Here is an 18,492-nt window from a genome sequence, read left to right as displayed (position 1 = left end):
AGTGAATAGAAACAAGTCATGCACAGATCCATTGACACAAACAGTACATTTAACGGGCTTATTCCAGGCACCCAATTTAATTCTGAAAAACCGTATAGCTGAACAGTTCAGCGAGACAACAATCAAAATAGCAAGTCCGGTTGACAAAATGACAGTAGCTAAAGATGGTGGATAACTTTCTAAAACCTGATATGACTGCATCTTTCTTCTCTTCTAGACAAAGATTTGTTGACTTTTAGTAACTAAATTCTTAGGATGCAGTTGCTACATCATGAAACAAAGTCTTTTGATAAGTCAATATTAGATATCATAGCTGTTGTTCTGTCCATGGTGCTGATTGCTTTTCTACAATGGAGGCTTCTAGGGTTCCTCTCCTTGTTATGTCTCTCCTGTAGCTTGAGGCTGTGTAAGGGGAGAAACCTTCTCCAGAAAGCCAAAGTAGGCCATGAGGACGGCCATGGGGTCTTCCCAGTGTGGATAGTGGCCGATGTGTTCGTCTAGAACTGTGATGGTCGCTTGGGGAAGCAGCTCCCTAAAATCAAGAAATGGTAGTAAAAATACAGAAAGAAGGGGTTATCTACTGGCTATCTATTTAATAGAACATTATTATATTATGTATGGTTTCTGTATAGTAGTTCCATATCAACAGTATGGCAGACTATTGTAAAAAACTATCTAACAGCAGCCAAAAATCTTGTTCAAAACACAAGATATCAAAACATGAAGTTCTGCTGCAGTAGGGGGCCCAAAATCTAATAATTCCAGTGTTTGTCACACCCCACCAACACACCAAATATGAAACCAATCCTAATCTAGACACACACACTGACAGACAGGCAAAAGCTACTGAAGATATAACTTCATTGTTTTCACCTGTATCTGTCTACAAAGACTGGTGGGTTGACTGGGTCGGCTGGGCCATAGATCATGTGTACTGTGGACAAGATGGAGTCATACTGAACATCAGGTAGCTCTGATTCCATCCAAAGACAAGTTTTGACACAGGTATCATTGTACAGGTAGACATAGATCTAGCTAGTCTAATAGCTACATGTACTTCCTGGCCATTTTTTGCCATCTACTACACAACCAGGGACATTCATGCAATCTCAAATCCACAGATATCCTAGACCCCACTGGTTTTAAGGAAGGGTCAAAATGGCAACATATGAGTCAGAATGTTTGAATCCCACCCTCCACAGGAAAGGAAGCCAAACTTTATGGTACTTGGGACTTTGACCTCCCATCACTGCAAGACACTATTACTATATAGTATTAGCTCAATGTAGTCACTCAACAGGGGCTAATTGTGAAACAACTTTGTCTTGAGTTCATCTCCTGTTGAACCATCTTAGAAATTTCTCATCTTTTTACATCAAGTCAGCATTTTAGTATAAAAGCTGTCCATATTTTTGCTCAGTCACCAACAAAAGACAGCAAATGTTATCTGAAATTTTGCAACGTCTGATATTTTCTGCATTTTATCCAGTTGCTTGTCAATGAGTAATTGTTACCTTTTGTATGACACATAAGTTTTCCCTACCTGGTACGGTAGACTTCTGCAGTGCCCCTACCCATACCTCTCTGTTCATATGTCGTTCAGCCATAAACTGAAGTAGACTATCACAAAAAACAACATTCAAAAGGATTGATGAGAAAATATCTTAAGCTTTGAAAGGCAGATATTACTATGTACATATACAGTTTATTATGTGACCTGTGAGTGTATATGTGTGTGTATTTGTGATAGTTTACATGTGTATGTGTGTTTGTGTGTGTATGTTGACAAATGAAAGAACATTTCATTGCCATTTGTATTTCTTTTATTTTTATTTTTATTTTAAACTACTATTGTTAGAGGTTAATACTGTATCAGTTACTAATTTCATTCAAAAATGCTCACCCGGGAGTGACAAGATGGCCGTCATTCCATCGTAATAGGGCAAAAAAGTCAGCAAAGTCGACTGGCGATGGCTGAGTGTTGGGGCCAAAGACGTTTCCAATGCTGTCAAAACAAGAGTTCAAAGACAGAAAATATTTAGAGTTTTCATTATAAGTTTAACATCCCTGACATGCGGAACATAGGGTTAAAGAAAAACTTGAAACGTCTTGAACATGCATGACATTGTGTGTTCTAAAAATACCAACCTGTTTTTAAAAGTATAGTAGTTGCTCAGCCTTGTTAAAGGACTTAGCCACTGATGCTGCATGATCTGAAATTCAAATGTATAAATTGTAAAACTTAAACTGAAGTATCATTACTACTAGGTTGACTGTAGTATGACACGTGTGTTTTCCAACTGGTTAAGAATGTTCACGTATATACCCTTAAAGACAAAGCCACTTGTAAGTCTTTTGTGTTACAACCACAATTTTGTGACAAACAGTATGAAAGTTTTGGTTTTAAGTCAAAGCTCAATGCAGTGCCCAATTTTAGCAAGTTAAGTTACTAAATTAACTAGTAGTACATACACGTTGGCTCAAGGTGGGGAAGTTTGTCTCTGGAAACACACCTGGAGTGAAAACTCATTAATAACTCAAGCAGCTTGAGAGATTTTGGAAATGGTCACTCATGAAAAGTAGTGGAACGCTACCTGAAACGTCCGTGACACATACAAAAGAAATCAGCACGTTTCCTTCCTTGCTGTTTCAGTAGCCATGGTATACCAGTATTTTTACAGGGAGGGGTTGCTAGCCCTTTCCCCTTTTAAAACTTGCTCGAGGCAGCTCTTCATTTTACACCCCTTCCAAAAGACAGATGCAGCCCCAATGGTGACAGGGATATGATCCTATGGCAATAGTGACAGAGAAAAAAAAGAATACAAGCAGGGCCTTACATGAAATTGTAGAGTAGTAAATTCAGTTAACATCAATACATACTGAACATAATATACAAGGGTTGGAAAGCAAACAAATATTGTAAATGCAAAAACTTTTGCAGTGGCTTAATGTTCAATTTTTTTGTGGCAGCCACTTCAGCGCAAATTTAAAACCACCGCATACATTTTTCCATTTTTCCACAGTAAGAGACTACAGTGCATGGTGCTACCGCAAAATTAAAGCCACCGCAAAAAGTCAATTTTCCCGCTACCGTGAAATTAAATCTCCGCAAACTTAAATGCATTTACAGTACCTCCATTCATAAGACACAAACTCTTGATTCTCAGGTATGGTGCACCTTTACCAGGGGACTTCTGTCGATACAGAAACCTGAAATAAAAATGGATCAAAATGGAGAAAAAGACCTCAAAGTCAAGTTAATTTGAATACTTGCATAAAATTTGTCATTGGTTTTACTGTTGTCAATGGAAGCAATGATAAACCCCACTCCTTGCTAGACTGGAATTCAGATTTGACATATAAAATGACAGAATAGAAAGTGCAAAGTTAAAGGCTACATCAGATGTGTACTTACTTATTAGCCTGGGTGCCATCCTAGTTAGTTCACAAGGGCTCTCTAACCAACAAAGAGCAGAGTACAAGTTCTGCCCCATAAAACTAAACTAGGATGGGCCACTACATACCCCGGTATATGGGTCTCACTGTAGTACGTTGGCAGCATTGACAGGGGGTGCAACTAACTTCATCGATAAAAAATAGACCTTTTTAAACAAAGTCAATTTAGAATGCTAAAATTTACAATCCAGTGAGATAGCCCCTAAAGTTAGGAGGTCTAAGATATACATGTAGAGATAGTCAAAGAAGAATTTTGTATAGAATAATACCGTGGCAGACAAGGAAAGCTAAGATTATCTAAAAAAAAGACAGCCCCCTAACCTTCTGAGTAGTTCCAGAGCTACAGTATCTCCGAGGTCATGGGATAAGATGTGCACCTCCTCCACTGCCAGCATCTTCAGTAACTTCTCTGTGATAGAGGCCTGCTCAGCTATGGTGTAGCTGTGGCCATACTGTAGTTATAACCATAACATGTGTTGTACATGTATGTTGCTTGGTATTTGAACAAATTCATAATTGTATACAAGTCATGCAATATATATATTTTTATGCAGTCTGTAGAAGTGCCTCTATCAAACAACTATCAAAAGTCAGGTTACCTAGGTTCCCATTAAACTACAGATAACAAGCCAGGGCTCGAAATACCACCTGCATATGGAGGTTAGTGCATGTAAAATTGGAGCTGTGCAAGTACATGTATTTCTGGTGTCTAGCTGCACCTAGCCTACACTCGTCCCTGTACTGGGATTTATATAAAGTCACATACATGTCCTATGATGTAGGTATGTATGGATTGTAATTTAAGCTGCATTGACTGTTACCATCTATAAAGTATAAAAGAATGGATCAATGGTTCCTGAATAATTTTAGTATGATCCAAACTTCCTAAATTCTGAGTGGTGCAGGTAAAATTTGTCTGGTGCAGGTAATTTTCAACGTTACCTGCACCAGCGCAGGTATGCAGAAAAAAATATTTCAAGCCCTGCAAGCTCATGAATGAGATATTGATACATTCCCCAAGTACCATTTAAAGTGTAATTTAGAGAAAGTCCATTCTCCAGATAACAAAGATGGACAAAGACAGGTTTGTACTCACCGGTTTGTCACTGAAGCCCAGGCCGAGCATGTCAGAGGCAATGACACGGCCAAACCTTCCATTCAGCCCCTCCCACACCTGAAAAGTAAAGGAAAACAGCAACATGAACAATCCTTGAAGTTCATACTTTATTATGACAACAAAAACAGTCTGACAAGATAATCAGCACCAAGGACAGGTTAAAAACTAGTCTGATTGGCCAATCAGCACCAAGGATAGGTACATCTGATGATCTCCAGTACACTGATAATTGACAATCTACAGCCATCTCAGTCATATATAGGATATATATGTAGTTGCTGTATAATTTTCAACCGGACCGAAAAAATCACTCTGTTTACAGAAGCCACAAAGACTTATCCCAGCTTCCCCACATTGACAGACAAAAAGTAAGCCACTTTTCTCATGAAATCGCAGAACTTTTAGGAAAGGTGGGGCTTCTTGTTTGTCTCCCTCTTCTTCCAAAAAAGAAGTCAACCCCAACCTGTTTAGAAATAGCCAACACTAGCTAGTATTATTATAGAATGTTGTTTATAACTTTCATTGTCACTTGTATATCTACTATGTTTATACCATGTACTTGCAATTAGCCCTCGGGCACGAATTTGCAAATAAACTTCACTATAATATGGTGCAGATAAATGAAATATTTGTGTTTCAGTCAGGAAGTAAATGTTTTGTTTAGCAGATTGGTTTGAATACTGTTAGTATGATACTTATCAAGTTCAACTTTTGGTACCTTGGCAAAGTCGTAGCTGGCAGTGGGAAAGCCGTGGACACACAAAACAACATCCTCTGGTCTCCCTGTCCCATTCACATCTAAAAGAGTAATCAGTATGTAATATAAGTATGAAAATATGACAAAAAAGGCTTTAATAACATTGAGGCAAAGAAAGGAAAATACCACTACATTCTAAACCTTATTGGTGGATAAACAATTCATTATAAATCCCTGATACACATTCCCAGTTGATCTAAATGTACATCAAGTAAATCATTAATAAGGAGTGGCATTTAAGCAAAGAACTTGCTACCAATGCAAATTCAAAGAGAAACAATTAGAGGGAAAAAACTGCATTCAACCCAATGACTGTATAAAATGTGAAAAGGTAACCACTTTTAATCTGCTCTCACCTTTGTAGAAAATTTTAAAATCTCCGTGTGAGAAAAACTTGCCGGTTTGTTTCCACTCCCTGAGCTCGAAGGACGGAGGAGGTACGCTGTAGTTCAAGTACGCCCAAACCAAGATGGCTGAGAACAAACTCAGCAGGAATTTGGTCTTCCCGCCAAGTGCCATGTCTTGGGAGATTAGTAAGATGTTATATAAACCGACTGCTGTACCCTTGGCAATGTGAAGGACCCTTAAGTCTTCACAACTTGTTTGTTTGACCTTTAAGGTTCAACAATCCAAAGGTCATTGACATTTGTACTCCTATATATGGAGTGTGCTACCAGACAACAGAAAGGGGGCAACCTTAACGCTAGTTAAGCTTTATCCGCGGGTAACTTATTTCTGTTGTATTAAAAGACATGATATTTAAAGATATCAAGTCCCTGGGTGGGGGGTTCAAATTGCAATATTCAAAATATATTATTTTAAATCCCGCGTCCGTTGACTTAATATTCATGAATAATGTTTTAAAAACAATGGATGTACATGTAGGTTACACATGTACCTTGTAGATTAAGGTGAACTAGCATTACATCCATTGAGACAATGCAACACATGTACATGATTGTACATTTACTTTATTCCATTTCAGTGAAATATAAAAACCATATGAAACATCATATCACATACAAACTATATACAATTTAAATCCCCTCAGATAACTTTGAATAGAATGGTACCTATATTACATATTTCCATACTTCTGTCACCCAAGAAAAAACCTTGGTGCATTTGTCAAAATATTGATTTAATAACTTCCTTGGCAAAATTCTCAGACCAATCGTCTGCTCAAGGTAAAAGAACCCACCTGTAAAAGGTTTATGTGTGCTAGAGGTTTAAAACTGAAGTGGTCAGCAAGTTATTTATCATAATATCAAGTCAGGTTAACCAAATAACATCACCAATAAGTTGTTAGATTTATTTTCTAAAAATCTGACCTGACTTAATTTTTGTTGATTGTTCTACTAAAATATTCTACTGACAGTTCCATCAAATATTCTTGATATTTCATCCGTTGCTCTGTCCATGGTTCTGATGGCTATTAAATTTCCCTGCTCATTACGTCTCGCCTGTTGCTTGAGGCTGTGTAAGGGGAGAAACCTTCTCCAGAAAACCAAAGTAGGCCATGAGGACGGCCATGGGGTCTTCCCAGTGCGGATAATGGCCAATGTGTTTGTCTAGAACTGTAATGGTCGCTTGGGGAAGCAGCTCTCTAAATAAATAGAAAGAAATGGCATCAAAATAGTAAAAAAAAATGGTAAATGTACAACATTAACGTATCTACTGAAATAATTCTCAAAATGTCGTTATGTTATGTAAGGTTTCTGTAATTCCACATGATTGTGTAAGCTTCAGTCTGACTATACAATGTATATACTTCACAAATTGGTAATTGCCCTATTTACAATTTGATTTGATATTCACAAATCCTTAGCAAACTAGATTTTATTTTGACATTGGGGTACAACTAAATACATTATACATCACAGGGAGCATTTACTAGTAACAAAATACATGTACTTAGACATAAGTAAAACAGAAAATTTAGTTGCGTGGTAGGTCTTTCTCTATCTTGTTATACAATGTACAATTTAACAACATAGTTACAATGTTAGGTCATCACCTGTATCTGTCTGCAAAGACTGGTGGATTGACTGGATCAGATGGGCCATAGATCATGTGTACTGTGGACAAGATGGAGGACAATTCAGTCATACTAAACATACATAATGTATGCAAGCTGCATATCCAGACGGATTTATTTGATCCACTTGCACCAGGATGGACCCATACTTTTATTTAATAGGTGAAGTGGGTTCTTTAATGTGCTTACATATATGTGTGGCTTTCCTCAAACATGGGACCTCAATTGAATACCCTACCCAAGGGACACCCCTAGGTGAAGCTAGGTCCTCCTTTAGAGAGAAACGCTTAGAGAAGAATTTTTTCCCAAGGGCAAAACATCAGAACCTGTGAGGGATTCCATCTCTTTACCCGCATATTCTGTGTGAACAACCCTAACAACAAGGGCAGACCATATTCCTGAGAAGAGTTGAGTATGGAGAAGAGAACTTATAGTAGCAAAAGCTCATATTGTCATATTATCATTTTTATCATTGTATTATTGGTAGTACCATTTACTGGATACTTTTTAGACATTGGAAATAAAAGCTTTTAAATGTTTGGGTTATCTTGTTTTTATGTGATGTCAGATCACTACTTGCACTGCTAATCAACCAAAACTATTGTGTATACTAGAGTCCATTCCAAGACACCGTGCGGATGTTGGTTGCCATTGTTTAGAATTGATTTTAAAGTTTTGTAATTATATGTCTAGGACATTTGATAATTCAGAAATATTCTTAAAACTATTTCAACTTTATAAATATTTCCCTGGTCCTGTAAAACTTTGGAAATATTCATGGTGTGGAATTGGATACTTCTAATGGTTTCTAAATAATGATAACAGCATACTACCATTATTTACCATTTTCTACCATTTTTTGTAAGTGGTTCAGTGGGCTGGGAAGATAGCAATTCACACATCCTTGCAAAGTATGGTTGGGTGCCATGCAACAATGGCCCACCACAAAGGATCCACCAGTGCCTAGCAGTGAAATCTAAAAATATACAGATGCAACAATAGGGCTTACTTTTATGGGGGCAATAAACTAATTTCACCATTTAGCAAAGTTTACAAATATTTGTAAATATTTGTAAATGTGAAATATTCACGCAGAAGTTACACAATTATTCTAAATAAAGATATTTTTGTACAGTTACTTTCAAAATATTTCTAAAATATTCAAAGGAATTAAAAAAGATGAGTATTTTCTTTGTCAAATTTTTTGAAAAGAATTTAATTATTGTGGCTCAGATATTCTTTTATTCAAAATAATTCAGACTAATTACAAATATCACCTAAAACCCCGCATGGTGACTTGGAATGGACTCTATACATACAAAAGGGTCATTGAGATACAAAATACTGATATAGACCTAAACAGATCAAGCCCAATCAAAGAGAGAAACCTGTAACAAAGGTACATGTATGTTTCCCCACCTGGTACAGTAGACTTCTGCAGTGCCCCCACCCATGCCTCTCTGTTCACACGTCGTTCAGCGACATACTGCAGTAGACTATAAGTATGATCAAACACAACATTCTAGTTAAGAAAACTGTACATATATGTTTATTGCTTTGGGAGTTATCAATCATTTCAGATCATTAACCTCCAAAAGGGTTAACAACGAGAGAGAGACAAATACATGTAGATAATAAGCACAAAACATACTCACCCAGGCATGACAAGAGTGCCGTCATTCCACCGCAAGAGTGCCCAGAAATCAACAAAGTCCATTGGTGATGGCTGAGTGTCTGGGCCAAAAACCTTTCCAAAGCTGTCAAAACAAAAACAGTTCCCACAAGTACTATTTTCAAATGGTCAATGTTTACAGTCTTAAAAATCTTTGGTAGATGTGTTTTTGTGCACTTGCTCACTTGATCATGGATGCTCATGATATGATGATAAATGCACAAGCTGCTCATCTTTCTTGCTGCTTGTTCAAAAGTATTGAACACATTCCAATTCCTATATAGATCCTATAGATAAACTTTATTTCCTTCTAGGAGGAAATAACCCTTACTGTGTACAAATAGGTATTACTAAGTATATGTCAAATGATGTTTACAGTCAGACCTTAAAACCAGAAGTGTCAACGATATGTTAAACTCAACATGACGTTGTTATATTCATATACTAGTACTTGTTTGTTAGTCCTATTTACATCTACTTGTTTTTTTGTGTGTATAGAAGACCTTACAGAGGTTGCTGTACATTTCTTGTGTCAATAAAGATTGTAGTTTTAAATCTGTTCGAGCATTGTGATAAACAGTTTCCAAAATATAAAACATCTGTATTCTAAAACTACCAACCCATTTTTGAATGTATAGTAGTTGCCCAGTCTCGTCAAAGGTGCAAGCCATGGATTCAGCATGAGCTGAAATTCAAATGTGAAAAAAAAAATCGTCTTCAGTTTTATTACCTGTTACATGTACAATACAACTGTTTCAGAACGTTCTATTACTTAGGATAGTAACAGTAGAATCCCAGCATTAAAACACAGATGTTCATCATGATCATACTACTGTTCTCGCATTTAAGTTTGCGGGTATTTAATTTTGCAGTAGAGAGAAAAATGACTTTTCGCGGTGGTTTTAAGTTTGCGGTAGCATCATACACTTTTATTAGTCTCTTACTGCCATGGAAAAATGTTTGCAACTGGTTTTAAGTTTGCAGTGAAGCGGCCACCGCGAAAATCATGAACAATAACCACCGCCAAAGTTTCTGCATTTACAGTATTACAAATCTTTCTCACAATCCAAAAGGTTTATCAAGAACTTAAGAAGCAATAATAGATACCATCGAACTGCAGGAAATTTAGACAGAACATGCAGCATTAGAAACATACATAATGCCGCAGATGTCGTTATATGAGTACACAAAGTAGAATAGACATACTTTCTGCATAAATGTTGGATGGTGGGTCTCAGGGAATACCCCTACAGAAGCAGTAAGAAAGCAAAGGCTCAATACAATACACAATACACTAGTATCTAGTATCAGTACATACACGTTGGCTCCATGTGGGGAAGTTTGTCTCCGGAAACACACCTGGAGAGTTGACATAAGGACAATGCTGTTAATCTACTCTTTTGTTTCACAGAGTTTCAGTTTTCTTTTAGGTAATATGTTGTATTGCACTGAGTCATGAATTTTCCTCTCTCATTCATTTGCTATTCTGGTGTTCCAATGTAATAGGTATGGAAATATAAAAAGACAACAAGTTCAAGCAAATCTTGCTAATAGATACAATCATGGAGTTGAAATCTAGTTTAGACCATTGTACATGCAGTACTACACTAAAATTCATCAAATGTCAAGTGAGCAAATACCTCCATTCATAAGACATAAGCTCTTGATTTTCAGGTATGGTGCAGCTTTACTGGTTGCCTTCTGCCGGTACAGAAACCTGTAGAGACAATGGAATTGTACCATAATGCAACAAAAGCCCTCCATTCACACCTCAGATTACCATAATTGTAATAATAAAGGACAATTCACCTTGGGGTGGGCAGTGGAGTCACAAAGTTTCTAGTTAGAATTTTCATTCAGCTTGCTTCCTATTTTAGTGAAACACTGCATGACCTGTCCTATCTAATGAAGGATAAATGTATCCATTTTCACAGTTTTTTTCAAGTTTGACATTGAAAGACAAGTGTCCTCATGCATTTCACTTTACTTTGTTCAACTGTATTGTAATAGGTATCACTAGAGTTTTGGCCAGCCTAAAAAAAACAAGAAAAAAAGTCCCTACCTAACGTTACCTAGTACCCTAATTTTTTCTGGACTGAAACAGGAAACACAACATTTTTTTCCAGGCCTTACAGTGTTACCCCTACCAAACCAGCCTCTGATTTAGAGTATCAGGGATGACGTGGCCACTAACCAATGGTCAGCCAATCAGAGAAATGCCTTCGTGTTCTTCAAAGGGAAAGCTTGTGCCATATAAAGCATCCTCATTAATATAAATACAAGATAAATACTGTGAATCTGAGACTGGTTAGGCAGAGATGATATCGTAAGGCATTTGTATATGCCACAGGATCAGCCCTGCTTCAATGGAAGGGGGCTTGCAAAGCAAATTTTGCAATATTTCCCCTGACCTTCTGAGTAGTTCCTGTGCTACAGTGTCCCCCAGATCGTGAGATAAGATGTGCACCTCCTCCACTGCCAGCATCTTCAGTAACTTCTCTATGATAGAGGCCTGCTCTGAGACTGTGTAGTTGTGGCCATACTGTAATTGTAATAGACAATAATCATCATCAGTAGTCATCAACTTGAAAGGAAGGTTCTGTTTGTTTGCTGGTTTGAGTTCATTGGTTTGTGAACAGAAAATGAGATTGATGAAAATAATTTCGCACACACCGGTTTGTCACTGAAGCCCAGACCGAGCATGTCAGAGGCAATGATACGGCCAAATCTTCCATTCAGCCCCTCCCACACCTGAAAAGTAATGGAAAACAGTTAAGTCAAAAAGTTACAAAAATAATTTTTCAGATGTGGTTTATTTCAACAACAACAAAGAGGGAAATAAGAAGTCTCACTGGCCAATCAACATCAATGTCAGGCTCAAAATCAGTTTGGTACTGTAATTCTTGATTTGATAATGATAACCTAACTAAGCAGACACTATCAAACCGCTAAAATTTCATCATCGCAATTACTTTGTCAGTGTGCTGAGGCCAGCTAGAACCTTGTTCCTACAACTGAAATCAATTGCCATGAGCAAGTCCCTATACCTATTAATGTATGATAGCTATATGGAATAAATTAAGCATCCAAGTATCCCCAAACCACTAAAATTATGGGGAGCAATGTTGAATGGATTTACAGTAGGCCAATCAGCACCAAGGACAGGTTTCAAACTAGTGTCACAGGCCAACAAGGACAGCTAGTAGGGGTTAAAAACCAGTTTGATTGGCCAATCAGCACCAAGGACAGGTTTCAAACTAGTGTCACAGGCCAACAAGTGGTTAGAAACCAGTCTGATTGGCAAATCAGCATCAAGGACAGGTTTCAAACTAGTGTCACTAGCCAACAAGTGGTTAGAAACCAGTCTGATTGGCAAATCAGCACCAAGGACGGGTTTCAAACTAGTGTCACTGGCCAATGAGGGGTTTAACACCAGTCTGATTGGCTAATCAGCACCAAGGACAGGTACAGCTACTGTGCTCACATTACCTTGGCAAAGTCGTAGCTGGCAGTGGGAAAGCCGTGGACACACAAAACAACATCCTCTGGTCTCCCTGTCCCATTCACATCTGCAGGAGAAGATAAAATCTTTTTTTTTTCTTTTAACAAGTTTTCTCAGTGCAAGGCCATTGGCCACTTCTATGCACTGAACTATGCTCATTGTAGCAGCCTCTCTTCTCATTGAGCTGACTTAAAGCAGCAACTAACTGACTTGGAGAAGGGGTTACGAGGCTGTTCAAAAAATTCCCTACCCCATTTAGCCAAAGGGGCTTGATCCTTTCACATCAGGAAGGACCCCTACCCTTTTCAATAAGTGTTGCAGGTTCTTTTTATAGCTATTAATAGTATGGGAGATTTCCTTTTCTCATGTAGCATACAATGTAAATTTAAAGAATTGAAAATAACTTGGTAAGTTTATAGGGATACATATCAAATGGTGGTATCATAATCAATATGTAAGATATATTGCAGGGAAAACTACTTGTTGTACTGCACTCTAGAAAATTGTAGGTTGCAGCAGTGGTTGCCATGGCTTCAGTGTTAGGGAACTTAGGTCATTGACCCAAGGGTCATTTATATCTAAAAATTCAACATTGAATTTCTGAAATGGGAAAGAACTTTAAACTTGATGGAAGGAAGGATAAACTGCACTAATATAAATCAATTAATGATCAGTAACCTATGATTTTAATCATTGGCATGGAGTTAAAAAGAAGTCAGTGTCAATGACCTAAAGGTCATAGATTATTATGTCAATTCACAGAGGAGCAATAATTAGAAGGGAAATACAATTTCTGTCAAACTCAATCGCTGGTAAACTGCTCTCACCTTGGTAGAAGATCTTAAAGTCGCCGTGTGAGAGAAACTTGCCGGTTCTTTTCCATTCCCTGAGCTCGAATGACAGAGGAGGTACCGGGTAGTTCAGGTACGCCCAAATCAAGATGGCCGTGAAAACACTCAACAGGAATTTGGTCTTCCCGCGAAGTGCCATGTCTTGGAAAGTGAGAGAGATGTTATATCAATATTCTTGAGCTGTGGAACCAATGTTTGATCCAGCTAATTACCTCCATGAAATGTCATGGAGGTTATATTTTACCCTGCGTTTGTGTGTCTGTCTGTGTGTTTGTGTGTGTGTGTGTGTGTAAACAAAATAACTCAAGAACGGCTGGGTGGATTGGTTTCATACTTGGTGTGTTGGTAGTGTGTGATGAAAGCTGGAAATGATTAGATTTGGGGCCCCCTAGCGGCTTCCCTTGGTACTGCAGCGCAACTTCCGGTTTTGCTATCTCGGTGTTCTGAACAAGCTATGGCCACGATTTTTGAGTATTAGATAGCTCTTGTGCTCAGGAAGAAATGACATAAGTTTGAGCCCCCTAGCGTCTAGTTTTGGGATAGCAGGGGCATTTTTGTCAAAAACTTCTGAAGACGATAACTCAAGAAGGGAACAACGAATTTTCATGATTTTTGGTATGTAGGTACCTTAGACAATGTTGTACAAGATAAGATACTAATTATGCAAAATAGGAGTACATTTGCATAATTAATGATAATATTCTATCATAGCAGTTTTTTCAATGTATCTCTTGTTCCAGACATGCTATGGTCCTGACATTTAGGTGGTAGATAGCTTTTAGTGACATGACAAAGTGGAGCAAGTTTCAGCCCTCTAACATTTAATTGTAGAACTGCAGGGGCGTTTTTGTCAAGACATTCCAAAGAGGATAACTGCAGAAAGGAACGACGGATTGCCTGCATTTTAGGCATGCAGGTAGCTTAGGCAAAGATTTTCATAATGATATACATGTTATGCAAATGAGGACTTAATTTGCATTATTAATGAGGAAATTGTATAATTCCATTGTTTTTAATAACTGGACTTCAATAAATGTAACACATGGTAATTATGATAGGTGGAATGTAAGCAGATACCAAATATGGTAATGAGGAACTTATTTGCATAATTTATGGAAAAATCGCAAAACCGCTTTATGATTAATAATGGGAATTTTATAATTGTGACATGTGTACGTCATTCAATGATGAACAACACCATGCATAAATTATGTTAATGTTTTAGTCAATTACATGAAATTTACAAAAGCTCTAAATTTTCATGGAGGTATGAGGTCGCCGAACTCTAGTTAATGTTGTATTTTTGCTCACGAACTGTTTCCGGAAACGTTTACTAAAGTCTTAACAAGTGTCTCAAGATTCTGTCGTAGCTTATTTTAACAAAAACGTATTTCTAAGGCGTTGACTTAGAAAAGAATTCTTCCTACCTTTTTCGACAAAAAAATGTGTCCAACGACACACCAGGCTTACACTAGCAACTTTGGACAGATAGAAGTTAAAGTCCACAAACACTCATGATCACCACGCTTGCTTGTCTTTAGGTCAAAGTTCGATGGGCTGATTTATTCTAGGCGGGTTGGACAATTATGTAGCATAAAACGTCTGTTGTAACGTTACTACGATTACAACATTGTGACATTATCTTTCTCAATATGCATAGATAGAAATATTACTACACAGAGAATATATTCTACAGCAATGATATGGAAAGGAAATCCATTTGAAGTTTTACCTTCTGTGATCAGGAAGTCCCCCTTTGCAAACAGTGGTTGCACCCAATGCCAGCTGGGTGGGGGGTAGGAAAACACTGGTTGGATCCTGGATACGAAGTTCATCCCTTTTCTTTGTCCTAGTAAGTATTGTATGAGCAGAAGCATCATTCCTATGTTTTGCCGTGATTGTTGTTGATGTTGACACCGTATTATTGTCGCAAATGTAAATGGACAGCCCGACAACACAACAAAACGTCGGGGAGGGGGAGGGGAGGGGGTCTACTTTGAGTTTGACTGGTCGACTTATTTCCGTGGAATTTAAAGTATCAACATCAGAGGAAGTCATATTTTTTTGTTCGTCTAAAGTAGAACATGCGAAAGCCGTGCTGTGTATGATAGAATAAGTGGATTGTTCCGCAGCGATGTAATTATATAATATTGGCTACGTCATAATAAGTACGTTCCAGAACATCAGTAGAACCTCACCATGGTAACGGTACTGAATACAGAACCACGAAAGATTTTGTTCCAGAGCTCATGATTTTTGCAGACAGTGAGGAGAGGGTTTTTCAGCCGCCTTTTCAGCCGCCTTTTCATTCCAGTTCATCCGAGAAAACACCTCTAAGCGTTGGGTCAACATGGAGTTAGTACACAACATTCTAAACAGGACATGTTTTTGTTTTTTTACAGAAGCACTAATGATATGTGTGCTTTAAGTTTTAACTTTACCTTTGAATAATTTTTCTCTCTAACATTTGCCCAGTTTATAATGCCAAGCAAGATATATTCTGTACAGTTTCAAATTACTCCCAGGACTTACTAGTACTCAGTTCTTGGTTCTTACATCCTGAATGTAGTAATAATTTACATAGAGATGATAAGTACAGTGTCTTGATTTCAAATTGTACAGGTTATGCGAATTAAGGGCATGTATATGTATGTATACAGCATTGATGGGCAAATTTCTAAAGGCTTGTTTTTTCTACATAAAACTTAAGTGCTGGTAAGTCTACTTTTGAGTGCAATTTGTTAGTATTGAAGGCATGTTTATCATTATAGGTATGTATATCTAAAGAGCAAGATGAGCAGCACATCTGAATCCTTCATCCACTACTATCCCAACCAGTACAAGGCACTTGTGAGAGGTCTGGACAGCCAACGCAGACAGGGTCTCATGTGCGATGTCGTCATCAAAGTGCGAGGGACAGAGTTCAAAGCTCACAGTGCCGTCCTGGCTGCATGTAGCGACTACTTCTGTAGCGCCGTACCGTCCTTCCAGCCGGGAACCCACAAGACCGTCAACCTCCCAAACGTCACTCCCGAGGGCTTCGAGCAGGTCTTAGACTTTGTGTACACGGCAAGCCTGCGTCTGTCTGCTGCAAACGTCCTGGACGTGTTGTCGGCAGCGAGCTACGTCCACATGCACGAGGTGGTTCGGATCTGCACGGATTTCATCAAGACGCGGTTTGAGATGAAGCCCAAGGAATCATCGCAGGACTCGGGCGAGGCTTCCTCTAGAACAGTTAACAGTAACATTCCGTTAGAGTCTATAGTTAATGCGCTATCATCAACAGCTGGTACAGCTGGAAGCAGAACAACACCTGCTTGTGCCTCCAGCACATCTAACAGTGAGAACAGACCCTTAGTCCATAGCAGCCCTCATTCCATAGTCAACACCAGCCCTCAGAGTAGCACTCCTACTGTAGAACATACGCCAAGTCATCCGACAACAGCTTTGAACAGGGGCACTCCGTCAGAGAGAGGTAACCCAGAATTTGTTCAAGACCGTCAGGAGAGTCCCAGCACCTCGCAGGCAACCCACTTCCAGGTGAAGATTGAGCCTCCCGACACATATGAAGGACTGTCTGCATCTTTCGTACAGCAGACAACAAACAGTCAGCCACACAGTAGCCAACAGACTAGCCCTGACTTGAGCTCTAGTGTTGAGAGTACCTCGGCAATGGTTGGTGCGAGTAGGTTGGGGATGGCCGTGCCTGCCATGGAGACTGGTCCCGTGGGAGACCTGGCTGCGGTCAGTTCCATCGTCCACAACGTCTTCGCTTCCCAGGGCACGCCCAACCGCCTGATTCTCGGCGGCGGTATGGAAATGGACACTACTTCCACGCTTCGAGCAGAAGAGACAACGCACATGGGGAGCACAGAGAGACCCTCACCAAGCAGCCGCTGTAATGACGTTGGGGGCAGCAACGACCCGGAATCGGACGCGGTGATGACATGGAAAGTTGTGAACCCAGAGAACCCCATGCACATGTGGTACGAGTGCGGGATCTGTCGCAAGCCGTTCCGAGACTTGGAGAGGCTTCACAAGCACGAGAAGCTCCACGCTCCCGGGGGGCCCAAGAACCACCAGCGGCCCTACAAGTGCCCCATGTGCCACGCCTTCTTCACTACCAGGTCCACCCTGGAGACACACTGGAGGAGGCACAGTGGGGAGAGACCATTCAAGTGCAAGGTGAGCTTGTCAACTTGTAAACAAAGTAGTCATGTAGCTGTGCAACTTTGGTCTTTCTCAAGTCCAAATATACTCATTTTAGACTTTTGGCAACTTGCTAAGTGACCTTATTTGAGCCAGAAATCTTCAAAACAAGCTGATTTTAAGGAAGATGATGAAAGAATTTGAAAAGCTTTTTGTAGTATGAAACCTAGATATTACACTTAGTTGTTGATTTCTGTGGAATCAAAATGCAAGGCTGCAGCTAGTGCAGTTTGGCAAGCTTATTTACCCAAATTTAAGTCATTGTTGTCCAAGTTTAAGTCTATTCAAAGAAGGGAGGGTCTTTTTAGCGAATGCCCACAAACGCCCACTCTAGAGAAGTCCGCGCTGCACGAATCTCATTTTTTTTGCTTGGAATATGTCCACGTTGTGCTCCCATGTATTAATCCTGAGTTTCAAGTCAATCCATTGACCCGAAGTGACATAAATCAAAGTTTTCGATTCTCGATGGTCTTTTTAGCGAACGCCCAGCAAAATGTCTTTTTAGCGAATGCCCACTATATCCACAAAAATATCGGCCGTCGCGCAACGACACCTAAACCTACCGCCACAAACATGTTCAAGATGGTGTCCCATTGATGTGTACGGAGTTTCCGTGCTTTACAAGCATTTTAAGTCCCTGTTTTTGGTCAAAATGTACGGCGACGATACTACCATACTTTAACTATAGCAATTCAAAATGGCGGGCACTAGTCATGTGACCTCCTTGCGGGACTGTTCTATAAGTATCGCGGGAGGGACTGTTGTAGCATAGCTTCTCATACAACCATTTTAGAGTGAATTCTGAACAAGATTTTCATTTCATAGTGCTATCATCTGACTGATATTTACAATGTGGTCATTTTTGGCGAACTTCTTCTCCCATGTTGCCT

The 18,492-nt window shown here is 39.1% G+C and overlaps 2 protein-coding genes across 8 annotated transcripts in view; one reads left to right on the top strand and one right to left on the bottom strand.

Annotated features, from left to right (window-relative positions):
- Positions 1-48: 48 nt before the first annotated feature.
- On the bottom strand, positions 49-15,260 carry LOC118415646 (mesoderm-specific transcript homolog protein-like). 6 transcript variants are annotated; one of them, XM_035820359.1, is made up of 12 exons: positions 15,126-15,260; positions 13,370-13,534; positions 12,530-12,609; positions 11,714-11,791; positions 11,452-11,582; positions 3,134-3,210; positions 2,473-2,513; positions 2,149-2,213; positions 1,904-2,005; positions 1,544-1,620; positions 874-934; positions 49-532 (listed from the first exon to the last, which is right to left on the bottom strand). In XM_035820359.1, the coding sequence occupies exons 1-12, from the start codon at positions 15,226-15,228 to the stop codon at positions 379-381; spliced, it is 1,134 nt and encodes a 377-aa protein (XP_035676252.1). In that variant the 5' UTR covers positions 15,229-15,260; the 3' UTR covers positions 49-378. The 6 variants fall into 6 exon arrangements, with proteins under 6 accessions (XP_035676252.1, XP_035676256.1, XP_035676250.1 ...); XM_035820357.1 differs by lacking the exons at positions 49-532; positions 874-934; positions 1,544-1,620; ... (2 more) ...; positions 2,473-2,513; positions 3,134-3,210 and adding exons at positions 6,282-6,936; positions 7,348-7,408; positions 8,788-8,864; ... (2 more) ...; positions 10,359-10,399; positions 10,681-10,757 and having other exon boundaries at positions 15,126-15,243; XM_035820358.1 differs by lacking the exons at positions 49-532; positions 874-934; positions 1,544-1,620; ... (2 more) ...; positions 2,473-2,513; positions 3,134-3,210 and adding exons at positions 6,282-6,936; positions 7,348-7,408; positions 8,788-8,864; ... (2 more) ...; positions 10,247-10,287; positions 10,681-10,757 and having other exon boundaries at positions 15,126-15,243.
- LOC118415645 (B-cell lymphoma 6 protein-like) overlaps positions 15,140-18,492 on the top strand; it is a 7,688-nt gene continuing 4,335 nt past the window's right edge. Inside the window, exons 1-2 of one of the 2 annotated variants that reach the window (XM_035820356.1) lie at positions 15,140-15,245; positions 16,165-17,578. In XM_035820356.1, coding sequence (XP_035676249.1) covers positions 16,187-17,578 — 1,392 coding nt within the window. In that variant the 5' untranslated portion in view covers positions 15,140-15,245; positions 16,165-16,186. Of the gene's footprint in view, positions 15,246-15,698; positions 15,749-16,164; positions 17,579-18,492 lie in introns of those variants that run through there. The other variant, XM_035820355.1, reaches the window with a different exon arrangement.

This window comes from Branchiostoma floridae, chromosome 5 (assembly GCF_000003815.2).
Source record: "Branchiostoma floridae strain S238N-H82 chromosome 5, Bfl_VNyyK, whole genome shotgun sequence".
NCBI lineage: Eukaryota > Metazoa > Chordata > Leptocardii > Amphioxiformes > Branchiostomatidae > Branchiostoma > Branchiostoma floridae.
Note: the sequence above shows the minus strand (reverse complement) of the source record. Positions and strands in the feature narration are given on the sequence as shown.

Coding starts and splice junctions, on each gene's coding strand:
- LOC118415646 (XM_035820359.1), bottom strand. CDS start 15,228: ATGAACTTCGTATCCAGGATCCAACCAGTGTTTTCCTACCCCCCACCC. Junction 935..1,543: donor GCAGAAGTCTACCGTACCAG/GTAGGGAAAACT, acceptor TCTTGTCCACAG/TACACATGATCTATGGCCCA. Junction 533..873: donor GTCTTTGTAGACAGATACAG/GTGAAAACAATG, acceptor TCTTGATTTTAG/GGAGCTGCTTCCCCAAGCGA.